Source organism: Anolis carolinensis, unplaced genomic scaffold (assembly GCF_035594765.1).
Source record: "Anolis carolinensis isolate JA03-04 unplaced genomic scaffold, rAnoCar3.1.pri scaffold_11, whole genome shotgun sequence".
Classification (NCBI taxonomy): domain Eukaryota; kingdom Metazoa; phylum Chordata; class Lepidosauria; order Squamata; family Dactyloidae; genus Anolis; species Anolis carolinensis.
This window is the reverse complement of record NW_026943822.1, coordinates 9,545,579-9,560,717: the sequence shown is the minus strand read 5'-3', so window position 1 is coordinate 9,560,717 and position 15,139 is coordinate 9,545,579. Positions and strand designations below refer to the sequence as shown.

The window sequence follows — 15,139 nt, the reverse complement described above, 5'->3', positions numbered from 1 at the left end:
CCAGGACAAGTACACAAAGTACCTTTCATATCTGAAGTTGTTCACGAATGAAATCTCCCAAGGTTTCCAAGGGTGGCTTCTTTCAGGCAGAAAAGACACATAAACTATAGTCCGTTTGGTAATTTCACTACACTGTGTGTCCACTGTCTCTAAGTTCTAGCCAATTCTTTGTGGCAATGGAATTTAAAACAAAAATGCAACCAGCCCATATCTTCCAGGGCAAGCCTATTCTTGCAACCTGGAGCTGTGAAGAATATCATCTAGCATCCGGGTAGACGTCCTGCTGGTTTGTTTACACGTCTCAGATTATGCTACAAGGATGTGGTGATAACACGATTTAGCAAACACAAGATTATGTCTTCTGTTTCAAGCGAGCAGGGCCTCCTTGGATGGAGAGAAGGAGTGGAAAGAAAGCAAGAAAGCAAGAAAGCAAGAAAGCAAGAAAGCAAGCAAGCAAGCAAGCAAGCAAGCAAGAAAAAAAGAAAGAAAGAAAGAAAGAAAGAAAGAAAGAAAGAAAGAAAGAAAGAAAGAAAGAAAGAAAGAAAGAATATGAAGACAAAAGAGTCCATTGATGTATAAGCTGGATATGAATCTCACCAGTAGAAATAGATATCAATATGATAGTTGAGGCAAGTAAAGTAAAATGAACACAATAATACAAAATAAAAACTATAAGCACTTTTTCATATCTTGGAAGGAAATATAATCTATGTGTATAATAAAGTCTAAGTATTTATGTATCTATCTCTGTAGGTATCTAATATTTTCCAGGTTGACTCCCACATCCAGAGTGACACGTCAGGGTCAATAAGAATGGATCCAGGCCAAATTTGGTGCACATACTCATCATGACCAACTGATAATACTAGTGTGGTTAAGGGACGAATGATCCAGGATGATGTGTGTTATAGTCCACCCACATCAAGAGAGCACTGTGAACTCCACCAATGATTAATTTGGACCAAACTTAACACATATACCCATCATAGTAAAAGGTTTCCCTTGATGTTAAGTCCAGTCATGTCTGACTCTGGGGGTTGGTGCTCATATCCATTTCTAAGCCAAAGAGCCGGCATTGTCCGTAGACACCTCCAAGGTCATGTGGCTGGCATGACTGCATGGAGCGCCGTTACCTTCCCGCCGGAGCCGTAACTATTGATCTACTCACATTGGCATGTTTTCGAACTGCTAGGTTGTCAGGAGCTGGAGCTAACAGTGGGTGCTTACTCCGCTCCCAGGATTTGAACCTGGTACCTTTCGGCCTGCAAGTTCAGCAGCTCAGTGCTTTAACACACTTTGCCACCGGGGCTCATATACCCATCATAAACAACTTTAAATACTGGCATGGAACTTTTTTTGGGGGGGGGGGGGGGGGGGGAAATTGACCTAGTATAATGGGAGCTGAGATTCACCAACATCCTCATACATTTTAATGGGAGCATTCATAAAAGCCAAAAACAAACAATGCCTAGTTCTAATAAATGGTATTACAAAAGACCTAAGCCAGGCATCGCAGATGCCAAGGCTAGTGATATATAAAAGACTAGCTGTGCCCGGCCACGCGTTGCTGTGGCGAAGTATGGTGGTATGGGAAATAAAGTATTGAGGAATTGGTGGTAGTTAAGGTGAAGGGTAAACGTTTTCCCCTGACATTAAGTCCAGTCATGTCTGACTCTGGGGGTTGGTGCTCATCTCCATTTCTAAGCCGAAGAGCCGGCGTTGTCCGTAGACTCCTCCAAGGTCATGTGGGATGACTGCATGGAGCGGCGTTACCTTCCCGCCGAAGCAGTACCTATTGATGCACTCACATTTGCATGTTTTTGAACTTCTGGGTTGGCAGAAGCTGGGGCTAACAGTGGGGGCTCTCTCCGCTCCCCCAATTCAAACTTGCGGCCTTTCGGTCCAGAAGTTCAGCAGCTCAGCGCTTTAACACGCTGCGCCATCAGGGGATATTATTTCCTAAAGGTTGTGAATATACAATATTTCTGATTGGGGTTTTTTTCTGTTGGAGGCAAGTATGAATGCTGCAATTAGGAAAAATGATTAGGATGTAATGGCCTTGCAGCTTTAAAGCCTGGCTGTTTCCTCCCTGAGTGAATTTTTTGTTGGGAGGTGTTAGCTGGCCCTGATTCTTTCCTGTCTGGAATTCCCTTGTTTTCAGAGTGGTGTTGTTTGCGATATTTTATGTGCTTCTACTGTCTGTGGCCCTGAGAAAACAGAGGATTTGCCAGACTTTGATGATGGGAATACTTTGTTGAGAGGTGTTAGCTGGCCCTGATTGTTTCCTGTGTGGAATTCCCCTGTTTATTTACTGTCCTGGTTTTAGAGATTATATTGTTCTGCATTATTCTATCCCAGTAATTATTTCATATTAAAGTAGAATCTCACTCATCCAACATTCACTTATACAATGTTCTGGATTATCCAACACAGTCTGCCTTTTCATAATCAATGTTTTTGTAGTCAGTGTTTTAAATTCATTGTGATATTTTAGTGGTAAATTTGTAAATACAGTACAGTAGAGTCTCACTTATCCAACATAAATGGGCTGGCAGAATGTTGGATAAGCGAATATCAAACATCAAATTAGGTTATGATTTTACAAATGAAGCACCAAAATATCATGTTAAACAACAAGTTTGGCAGAAAAAGTAGTTCAATGCACAGTAATGCTATGTAGTAATTACTGTATTTATGAATTTAGCACCAAAATATCACGATATATTGAAAACATTGACTACAAAAATGCATTGGATAATCCAGAACATTGGATAAGCGAGTGTTGGATAAGTGAGACTCTACTGTAATTACTACATAGCATTACTGCACGTGAAACTACCTTTTCTGTCAAATTTGTTGTATAATATGATGTTTTGGTGCTTAATTTGTATAACGATTACCTAATTTGATATTTAATCGGCTTTTCCTGAATCCCTTCTTATTATCCAATATATTTACATATCCTGCTGGCCTGTTTATGTTGGATAAGTGAGAGTCTAGTGTATATTGATAATCTTATATTATCTGCTTAGAACTGGATTATGAGGCTCCTTCTTCACAGCTGTATAAAATGCACACTGAAGTGGATTATATGCTAGTGTGGAGTCAAGATAATCCAGTGCAAAGCAGATAATATAAGATTATAAATGGGTTATATAGCTGTGTGGAAGGGCCTTGAGTCTACACTGTCATATAATCCAGTGCAAATTAGATAGCCTAAGTCTGCCTGTCCCCTAACTGAACCCTGGCTGTCCCTTGGCTTGCTAGGAGTTGGTTGCTAGGAGACGAAGTGGGCAGAGATTAGCCCTCTAAACTGGCAGCAATTGGATAAAAAAATTATTGCTCTCCCTCTAATTAGGACTTTGTTTTTCTTTTCTTTTTGTTGTATCAACCTGGAGGCATGGATGATGGGTTGTGTTGTCAAATTTTGAGGTTGCGGGGCCTGTACTTTTGTTGTTTTGTGAGTCGCCGTGATGCCATCACTCTTATATATATATAGAAAGCATATGTTCAGCCCACTGAAGACAAAACATGGTTGTGTTCTTTAAATATCTGAAGGGCTGACACAAACAAGAAGAGGCAGGTTTGTTCTCTGTTGTCCCAGAGGCTAAGGACAGATTTAACTGTTTGAAGCCATAGGATGATAGATTTCAGTTGAATATTAGAAGGAACGTCTTGACAGAGCAGTTCAGCAATGGAACCAATAGTGAACTGAGACGGTGGGGTCACCCTCTCTAGACATCTTCAAAAAGAGGTTGGACCTGCTATCTGCTGGGACATTCTAACTGGAGATTCTGCATTGAACAAGAGTTTTGAGTGTATGTTCCATCAAAGAAATCAATTGAAAGGTTCTCTGGTTTTCTTGGGAGATCCTTCCACAGACTTTGGAAAGATTTGTATCTGGGTAGAACTCTAGTTGATGTTGGATTGCACCTCCTAGTAGTCTTAGTCAGCATGACCAAAACAGAAAATGGAAATCCGCTATCCTTACTGAAGTAGTTGCATTGAATCCATAAGATTTATGTGAGTTGATTCCTCATAGAATAATAGATTCCATGAGTCTGTTCTTGAGGGTATGACATAGGTTCAAGTCAACAGTGAGATTCTACCAGGCAGGATGGAGATTGTCCATGCTGGCCGTGGAAGTTATAGTTAAAAGAGGTAACTTTTCCAAGTTCTTTCAAGCTTTTATTTTGCCTTGAAAGATCAGCACACATGTACAGCTTTCCATCTGACCCAAGTTTAATCTAATGGACTTTCCTGCCCAGTTCCACCTTAGAAAAACAGGCACCTTGTGCAGCTATATTTGAATCTCACTGAAGGATGAATTATCACCTGGACTCTATCGCAGCCAGACTTCTTTCATCATTATTTCCTTGTGGCTTTTGGCGACCTCTCTCTCTTAAGCCAAAATGTAATTCGCTCACTGAAGGAATATGTGCACATGGACAAAAGCCACAGCTAAAATTCCCCTTTTCTGAAGTCTTTGTTGAAAATTAATAAGAAAGTTCCCTGCCTGCCTCTGACAAGGTTGTCTCCTCCCCAATCTTCTCTCTCGTTCTGCACAAAGAAGAAAAAAATCCTGTTTCTTCACAGTCTATTTCATACTTCAACTGTTTCACCACTGACTGCAGCTCTCTGGGTAGAATAACAGTAGCTCTCAGCCTCTGGGAAAGAATTAAAACCATCAAAACAAATTTACAACTGAGAATTAATTACATGACCAGTGTGCTTCTTAAAATCTTCTCGTATTCTGAGTTAAGAAAGGACTCGTTTGTCCATTAATTGCTTAAACGGAACTACAAAAGAGGTTATTGGGGAAGATTAAATATGGCAGGAGAAAGAAAGTACTTTTCATTCCAAAAAGAAAAAGAAAGTTGAACAGTCAGCATTTAAAGCTTTTGGTGTCTAAGGACTTTATTGCATGAAGCCGCTATTGCATGTGAATCGATTGATCACCAGTAGTAGCTAATGGTTTACAAGGAAATAGGCATACAGAACCATGGTTCAGTGAATTGGCACAGTTGTGCAAATGCAAGAGACATGTGATAGTGCTGTATGGGCGTCCTCACTATCATATGTCTTTGTGTTTGCACAACTGGGTCAATTCACTGAACTATGGTTCTGCACTCCTATTTCCACATAATCGTATAATCCCATCCTTCTTCACTTCAACCACTCCATATTGTTAATGTTTTCAATCAAAGTTGCAAGTATGCTTAATAAAACAACATACAACTTGGAATCAAAACATTACTGCCTTGGGAATAGTGAGGGGAAAAGTGGGAGAAGAGGAGATACTAGCACAGAAGCAGAATGATCCCATTGCAACAGGAAGTTGATAGAAGTTCAGCATTATTTTCAGCTTTTGACAGGGTTTGACCATCACAGGGGAATCAAACTGGCCATGAGATGCACATAGCTTCACACAAGTAGATGAAGATCCATGTTGGTTTGCCTCTTTTGTGTGATAAAGTTGAAGACCTGGCTATGTGCGCAAGCGTTTAATGAATGAACTCAGTTAGCGTTGACATGGATTGGATTAAGGCTCTTGCACGCGGTCTGATGGATGACTGGCATATATATTCGGCATTGCACTGTGTTAAATCTTTTATATATTGTACTAGCTGTGCCCGGCCACGCGTTGCTGTGGCAAAGTGGTGGTGGTATTAGTTAAAAATTGTTGTTTGATTTTTATTTGACGTTATTTGTATTTTTTAATTAATTTTATTGTAAGTTATCTTTTTATTTATTATATTTTATTATTTTCTTCTATAATTTTTAGTTATTTTTTGTTATTATGGTATTTTATTGTATTAATTTTTTAGTGTTTTTAATTATTTTTAGTGTTTTTTATTATTTTTATTGGGTTGCTAGGAGACCAAGTTGGAGGAGCTTAGCCTTCTAACTGGCAGCAACTGGATAAAAGCAATTATTCCTCTCTTTCTAATTAGGACTTTATTTTTCTTTTCTTTTTGTTGTATCAACCTAGAGCCATGGATGATGGGTTGTGTCGTCAAATTTTGAGGTTGGGGGGCCTGTAGTTTTGTTGTTTTGTGGGTTGCCGTGATGCCATCACTCTTTTATATACAGTAGAGTCTCACTTATCCGACTTCCGCTTATCCGACACTCCGTATTATCCGACGCCATCTAGTGGCCAATTGGAAACATTGCATCTTTCACTCAATCCAAGGTGAGAGCTGTGGCTCTTTCCCTTTCGAAAAAACTGGAAGGAGGAAAGCGCATCTCGGGAAGGAAGGGGGGTGAATCATCCCATGGGGGGCCATTTATATGCGAGGGAGGGAGGGAGGAGGGGGGGAAAAGGAAACACATGGCTCTCCCTCCCTCTTTCTCTTGGTGCAGGCAGAGCCAAACCGGCCTTCTTTTCAAATCAATGGCTCGTGATTGGAAAGAAAGAATGGGGAGGGAGAGAAGCCAAAGCAGCGGGCCCGGGCTTGGGAAAGGGCCGCAGGCAAGGCCAAGTCAGGGCTGGCGAGTGGGGCGGGGGCTGGCTGCCTTCTGTCATCTCCTTACCTGGGTGGGTGGGTGGGCGGGTGGAGGACCCCCCTTTCCTCCTGCACACACACACATTTTGCTCCAGATCCCCCCCTCTCTCTCCTTCTCCCTTCCTTTTTCTCCCCCACGCACTCTCTCTTCCTCCTCCTCCTCCTCCTCCCTCTTCTCCCTCTTTTACCCTTGTCAGCCTTGCAGCAACTTGCACTTCTGGCTTACTCCTCCTCCTCTTTTAACCCAAGCAAGAATCATTAGAGGCATAGCACCCTAGAAACACAAGAGACCCCCTCCTCCCTTCAGAGGCTCTCCAGTCCAGCCCCTTCTGCCAGGCTGGAAGGCACAAGCCAAGCCCTCCTCCTAACACAGAGCCACCCAGCTCCAGGTGAGATTCTGGAGACAGTTGACCAATATCAAATATTTAGCAAATTTTTGTTTCCCAGTGTTGCTATTGCTCTGCTCAATATGGGATTCTAGAGATGATTAATCTACAGTATATCAGTGTGTTCCCAGCTTCCAGGGGTTTTGTACTTCAAACATGATGTTTTGATGCTTAATTTGTAAAACCATAATGTAATTTGACATTTAATAGGCTTTTCCTTAAACCCTCCTTATTATCCAACATATTCGCTTATCCAACGTTCTGCCGGCCCGTTTATGTTGGATAAGTGAGACTCTACTGTATATAGATTTTACTATGTTATTTAACTATTTTAATTGTTGTATTATTTTATCGTATTATGATATACTGGTAGTGATCCTGCCAGTTGTGTAAGCCGCCCTGAGTCACCTCGGGGAGAAGGGCGGGGTAGAAATATTGGAAATAAATAAATAAATAAAATAAAGTTTTAAGATGGTATGTATGTATGCATTGAGTCAATGTTTTCAGTGGATTCAGATGTCTGACAATTACATATTTAGTTGCTTCTAATATCTATATGGGATCCAATCACAAAAGAGGGGTGAATCTGGCCATAGATGGCAGTTTCCATATTGGTGGACACAGTGAAATCTTCACAAGGTTTTACTTTGAACTTTAAAGGAGATGGTGAACTCTCTTGCTAAAAATAGGTGCAACAACATTGACAGTCCCCAAGTCCTTTTTTAGTTCAGTCCTAGTTCTACGGGAGCCTAAGTTTGGTTAGACAGACACAGGGTTTTTAAAGCTTTTTTGGAAGCAAGGTTCAACAGCTACATACTTTGGGGACTTCTCTGGAGGTTGGAGAATCAACAGGAAGGAGGCATTTTCGCAGCTTTGTCTGTGCTGTGATCAGTGTTTCAAATGAAAGCTGAGAAAGAAAGCCAATATTCTGCTGGAGACGCTCTTCTTAAAAGTTGCAAGTTTTCTTTTCCTCAACATGAAAGGGTGTCAGGACACATTAAAAAACCTTGTTGAAGAAACTGGCGGCTCGCTGTGAGAGCAAAAAGACCAGCGCACCTTGTTCATTTTCATTGTTTTTTTATTGACTTTTCTGCATAGATGTTGCATGTTGTGCAATATTTTATTGCATGAAAAACCTTGCTCCTCCCTGCACCAAGAAATGGCTGCCAGGTTTGGAGCCATTGTGCTCTCTCCTGAGTCAGAGAAGAGACATTACAGGTAATGCAGAACGTTGTGTTACCCCGTTCTAGCATTATCTTCTTTTATCCTCTGATTGCTTGAGGACCAGGAAGGAATTTTAGCCTTTGTCATCTGATTAGCGAATTAGGAAAAAGTGAGAGTAAATATTCTTGCTTATCCTGTAATATGGGCCTTAGGGAGAGTAGACAACTGGCAAATAGGGTTGGTGCTGAGGAAAAAGATGAAACTGGTAGATGGCATGGAAAATTTCAGAGTTGAAACTATTAGTGACAACCTTGGGGCCCCTTTAGGAAAAGGGAGTTCCTAGATTTATTCCCCCTGTTAAGTGGAGCTCTGGAAATAGAAAGGAACTGTGTTGAGACCTTTGGAACTAGATGGACCAGGCATTCATCTGAGGGCCCTTCCGGATAGTAATGAAGTGGGATGAAAAATTCTGGTACCTCAAGAAAAGTCCACACACAGAGCTTTAGTCCTGGTAAATAATGGTCCCACAGCAACCACAAAGGTCTGGTTAATGTGGATTGATCAGAACCACAGAAGGAATGGTGGGACTCGTTTCTCCATTAATTGCTTAAATGGAACTACAAAAGAGGTTGCTGTGAAAGATTAAACATGGCAGGAGAAAGGAAGTACCGTATATACTCGAAGATAAGCCGAGTTTTTCAGCCCTTATTTATGAGCTGAAAAAGCCTCCCCGGCTTATAATCGGGTCAAGGTCAAGGCCAGCAACAGAGCCTGCAGGCTATTACTTGCAATATGTGATCTATTTCTCTCTTCTCCCTTATCAGTGTGTTTTCTTTGCAAAGCCTCCCTCGCTCTTAATCAAGGGAATGTTTTGAAAAGACAAAGACACCCTTGCAAATCAGGAAGAAGAAAAATATATATTCATTAATCTTATGAAAGCATTTTTCCCTGAAATATTTGTTAAACTCTCCTACAAATATATAGGCATTAACCCCTTGCAAGTTTTTGCCATCTCTATGTACCTTTATATGTGTATCTATCTATATACATTAATTTTATATATGAATTTCCCCTCATATGTTTGCAGGTCTTTGCAAATCCTTTATTCATATAGATCCATGTACCTGTGTATCTGTAGCCATACATATACATTATTTTTATATATGAATTTACCCTCATATGTTTGCAAGTCTCTGCAAATATCTATATAAAGAGAGATGTCTGGATAGATATGAATATATTCTTACCTACCTATATATATGGCTTGCAAATATTGCAGGGGAAATGCACACACATACACACACACACAGAGGGGAATTTGCAAACTTTTCAGGGGGGAATGCATATGTGAAATTAGTATCTATAACTATAGATCTATATCTAGCTCTGCATTGTTTATATAAGCATTGAATTTTTGCCTGTTACTATGCTGGAAGCCGGCCTGAGTCCCCATGGGGAGATAGGGTGGTATCCAAATGAAGTTTTATTATTATTATTATTATTATTTAACTAATTTACGACATTGGAATGAGGAAGTGCCGTCACAGTGGATGATGAAGCAGCTGCTCCCCCCGTGGCCAGAATCGAACATCCCCTCAGGAGAAGGTTAAATCGCCTCTGCGTCTGTCTCTGTCTCGGTTCTATGTGTACATGGGCATTGAATGTTTGCCCTATATGTATATAATGTGATCTGCCCTGAGTCCCCTTCGGGGTGAGAAGGGCGGAATATAAATACTGTAAATCAATAATAAATAAATAGGTTATTGTTGATACCATATTGTTTTTGTTGCCCCTACATTTCCACTTATAGAGCTAATTTATTGTTTTTCTTTGAAATATGGTAAATATTCAAAAACATTTAACCTACTGATGCCTCAATCAATGAAATTTTATTGGTACAGTACTCACTTATCCAAGCCTCGCTTATCCAAGCCTCTGGATAATCCAAGCCATTTTTATAGTCAATGTTTTCAATATATTGTGATATTTTGGTGCTAAATTTGTAAATACAGTAATTACAACATAACATTACTGCGTATTGAACTACTTTTTCTATCAAATTTGTTGTATAACATGAAGTTTTGGTGCTTAATTTGTAAAATCATAACTTAATTTGATGTTTAATAGGCTTTTCCTTAATCCCTCCTTATTATCCAAGATATTCGTTCATCCAAGTTTTGCCAGCCCGTTTAGCTTTGATAAGTGAGACTCTTACTGTATCTATTTTTATTTTGAAATTTACCCGTAGCTGTTGCATTTCCCACCCTCAGCTTATGCACGAATCAATAAGTTAACCCAGTTTTTTGTGATAAAATTAGGTGCCTCGGCTTATATTTGGGTCGGCTTATACTCGAGTATATACAGTACTTTTTATTCCAAAAAGAAAAAGAAAGTTGAACAGAGTCAGAATTTAAAGCTTTGGGTGTCTAAGGACTTTATTGCACGAAGCTGCTATTGTATGTGAATTGATCTATCAACACTGGTGGCTATGGGGTTACAGGATGGGGGTAAAATATCTCTGGTCTACAAGGCCAGCCAACCTTGTATTGGCATTGGCATTGCAGCTTTTGTAGACAGGAAGGAGGTCAGGATGGACCACCACCATCACTCCAATTGTGGATGAGAAAGTGGGTGAACGTAACTGAAATGGTCCTAGTTTAAACTTGTGTTTTGCCTCTTGTGTTTGGGGTGGGAGCACAAAACATTCCCCAAATTATCTTTACACGTTTGAAGGTGTTGTCTCTGTATGTGTGCATGTTGATGGCATGGAGAGAGAAACAATCCTCACAGCAAATACAGAGTTTCGGGTGTTTTATAATTCGGGTAGGAAACTAAACGTTGTGTTTCAAATGGCAGCCTAAACAGTGAGGCATGCAACAAAGTGAATAAACTATGGTTCCCTTCCATCCCAACCTCCTCCGTCAGCATTTGGAGGAATAAGAGAGCCAGTAATGTAGCCCTTCCATTTAATAGATTGATCATTCATATGGAAGGGGGTTAATCGGCTGTCTTGTTTGTGAACTAAGTGTCTATGTGTTCCTAAGTTGTAAACAGTTAGTCTCTGCGGGCATGTTACAATCCCCAGAAGCATGGTCTGCTACATTTGACATGCAGCAGAATCCAAGAAAGCTTTTTCTCTGTATACTTTGATAGAACACACACATATTTGATAGAAACCATGACCTTCTGTATAAGATCCCAGCCAACTGCTTTCCCAAGTTTGCAGATACTGTGGCACAATGAAAGCAAATATGTTTTTTAAAAAGTTTACATCTATGCATTTCAGTAACAGGATCCAAAAAATTAATACTGTCCAGTGTTTCTGACCCATAGAAATTAAGTTCTGACTTTATCTGCATTTTCCCTCAAACTGCCATCTGGCCATCTGGAATATCTGTGATTCTTCAGATATTGTTATATTCCAGTTCCCATTCTGGTCAAGGATGACAAGAGTTGTAGTCCATCGGCATCTGGGAACACACCATGTTCTCACCCTGACAAAGATTTTGAGGCCAAACTATGTGATGCGGCTGCTAAAAAAGCCAATGGGATTCTGGCCTGCATCAATAGGGGAATAGCGTCTAGATCCAGGGAAGTTATGCTCCCCCTCTATTCTGCCTTGGTCAAACCACACCTGGAATACTGTGTCCAATTTTGGGCACCACAGTTGAAGGGAGATGTTGACAAGCTGGAAAGCGTCCAGAGGAGGGCGACTAAAATGATTAAGGGTCTGGAGAACAAGCCCTATGAGGAGCGGCTTAAAGAGCTGGGCATGTTTAGCCTGCAGAAGAGAAGGCTGAGAGGAGACATGATAGCCATGTACAAATACGTGAAGTCATAGGGAGGAGGGAACAAGCTTGTTTTCTGCTGCCCTGCAGACTAGGACACGGAACAACTGCTTCAAACTACAGGAAAGGAGATTCCACCTGAACATCAGGAAGAACTTCCTCACTGTGAGAGCTGTTCGACAGTGGAACTCTCTTCCCGGGCCTGTGGTGGAGGCTCCTTCCTTGGAGGCTTTTAAGCAGAGGCTGGATGGCCATCTGTCGGGGGTGCTTTGAATGCGATTTCCTGCTTCTTAGCAGGGGGTTGGACTAGATGGCCCATGTGGTCTCTTCCAACTCTACTATTCTATGATTCTATGAAACTAAACATGAATTCTACACATTCCTATAGCAATTTTATCATTGGTGGGTTTGTTTGTGTGTGTGTTTTAAAAGTATGATCTCAACATAAGAACATCTCTGATGGATCTTGCCAAAGACCTTTCTAGCGCTCTATGCAATTTCCCACAATGGCTGAGTTATGTCAAGATCAAGACATAAATACAACGGCATTCAACCACTAAGTATCTATTCTTGAAAGAAGAGGATTTGAAGGTCAGTCAACTTTTTTAATAGTTTGCCCTAGTGTTTCACATAAAAATGGATACAACATGCAATAAAGTCCTCAACATACAACACTAACATTCATCATTTCCATCCAATCAACCACAAACTTCTGTCCATGCCATGCAAGTTTTGTCTTTGGGTTTTATTATTTTTTAATTGACTGTATAGTTGGTAATGGTTCCCAGTGGCAAAGTGGTAGCCCTCAGATCCACCTAAGGGATCTGAGGGATGTATATAGAATCAATGCAGTTTGACACCAGTTCACCTACCATGGGTCAATTATATGGAATCATGAGTTCAAGGGCCGGACTGTGGTGCAGCTGGTTAGTAGCCAGCTGCAATAAATCACTACTGACCAAGAAGTCATGAGTTCATGAGTTCGAAGCCAGCCCGGGTCAGATTGAGCATCTGACCATTAAAATAGCCCAGTTCGTTGTTGACTTAAGCAACCTGAAAGATAGTTGCATCTATCAAGTAGGAAATTTAGGTACTGCTTATGCAGGGAGGCTAATTTAATTTACAACACTATAAAATCGCCCACCAGCATGTGGAAGCTTGAGGAAGTAATCCATCAAGGATTCGATGTCACAGTGGATAATGAAGCAGCAGCTCCTTCTGTGGCCGGAATCGAGCATACCCTTAGGAAGTCGGAAGCTGGAAAATGTTAAATTGCCTCTGTGTCTTTGTCTATGTCCCTGCCTATATGTCTAATGGCACTGAATGTTTGCTATGTATATGCACATTGTGATCCGCCCTGAGTCCCCTCTGAGGTGAGTAGGGCGGAATATAAATGCTGTCAATAAATAAATAAATAACATTTACTCTTTTTCTGTCAATGAGTGCTCATGCCTCACCAATCTACAACTCCCAGGATTCCAAATCCAGACATTACATGAAGCTCAACTGTAAGACTCAAATGCAACAGCCCCATGTCCATTCCATAGCATTTGCTCACAAGAACAGGTTGACCATCTCTTATCTAGAAGACCAAAATCATCCACATGGGTGGATGAGAGAGTGACACCATTTCTTTCAGTTTAAACAAACTTTTTTCGTTCACAAAATTATGTAAAATATTGTGTAGAACGTCACTTTTAGGCTATGTGCATATGGTATATAATATGTAACATAAAATAATGTTGTGTTCCGACTTGGGTGCCATCTCCAAGATATCACATGATATATATGCACCATTCCACTTTGATTCTCTTTTGTGGAGAGAAAACATGGAGTATAAATAAAATAATAACAATAATATGCAAGTATTCCAAAATATAAAAAATACAAATTATTTCTGGCCCTAAGCATGTCAGATAAGCCATGCTCAACTTGCACAGTCTTCTTGCATCACTTCTGTGGAACCTTCTGATTTGCCCTTGTTCAATGGCAACAGAGTGGAATTTTTGGCCCGTATCCTAGGATCTCGAGCGTTTCCTTCAAACACAGAAGCAGCCTGTTATCTGCTGTCAGATAGCAATGCAAGAACTACCAGAGAACTGATGTTTTGTATTATCAGAAAAAGAAATCGCAGCACGCTTTGTAGATATGTCGGGGGAACCTGATTCTTTGAGTCTACTGCATCCCTGCTTCGTTCCGCAGTGTTTTGTGCTGCTGGCTATCTTATTCCTTTTGTCATGGCCAGTAAAATATATGTGCCATTTTCCTTGCTGCAGAAAATCCACTGAGGTACAAAACACAAAATAGCTGCAAAGTCCTTTTGATGTTTACTGCTGAAATCCCTCCATCTAGAAACACCTCCAGTTTATTAGTTTCCATTCCTCGTCAGGTATTCTTACCTTGTCGTCGTCATCTTCGTCCTCATCTAAAATGATGCAGTCCTTGGAAAACAAGAAAACAGGATATCAGTTCACTCCAGAAAGCTTAGCAAAAATATGAAGCAGTGCTATTTATTTAAACATTTCTTTATTGATTTTTATAGATGCTTTGAGACTTGGCACGATGGAGTGGTTTGAATGCTGGACTACGACATAGGAGTATCTTATGGCTGCAATAAGTTGGAAACTACATGGACTTCCAGGTCCACCAGTGTTCCCTTTGGTTGGTACAAAAGTACTCTACTATCGACATTTGTACCATCTATGCTAGAAGAAAAAGGCTGTTAAACTCAAAAAAAGCACTGGGTTTGTGACATTTCAGTGACTTAGAAACAGACAGCTAGGTACTTTCTTTGGGTATGCATTGGAGAATAGGTGTTTTTATGTATATATGTTTAACAGTGCTAGCTGTTAATCTGTGAGAGGTTTTGTTCCTGTACTTTGCCTAGATACACTAAACTGCAAATGATAGCAAACCCTAAAGATAAAGGTAAATGTTTTCCCCTGACATTAAGTCTAGTCGTGTTTGACTTTGGGGGTTGGTGCTCATCTCCATTTCAAAGCAGAAGAGCCAGCGTTGTCCGTAGACACCTCCAAGGTCATGTGGCCAGCATGACTGCATGAAATGCCGTTATCTATTGATCTAACTACATTTGCATATTTTCAAACTGCTTGGTTGGCAGAAGCTGGGGCTAACAGCGGGAGCTCATCCTATTCCCCAGATTGAACCGCCGACCTTTCAGTCAGCAAATTCAGCAGCTCAGTGGTTTAACCCACTACTCCTAGCAAACCCTATTGAAACAAAAGACATTAATCATAATGTCTTTCATACATTGGCAGACCTAGAGGCATATTTT

General features: G+C 40.6%; 1 protein-coding gene across 2 annotated transcripts in view; it reads right to left on the bottom strand.

Moving 5' to 3' along the window:
* mctp2 (multiple C2 and transmembrane domain containing 2) overlaps positions 1–15,139 on the bottom strand; it is a 118,708-nt gene that overhangs the window by 13,398 nt on the left and 90,171 nt on the right. For both annotated transcript variants that reach the window (XM_008118852.3, XM_062962984.1), the window contains one exon: positions 14,244–14,285. In XM_008118852.3, coding sequence (XP_008117059.2) covers positions 14,244–14,285 — 42 coding nt within the window. The remainder of the gene's footprint in view (positions 1–14,243; positions 14,286–15,139) is intronic.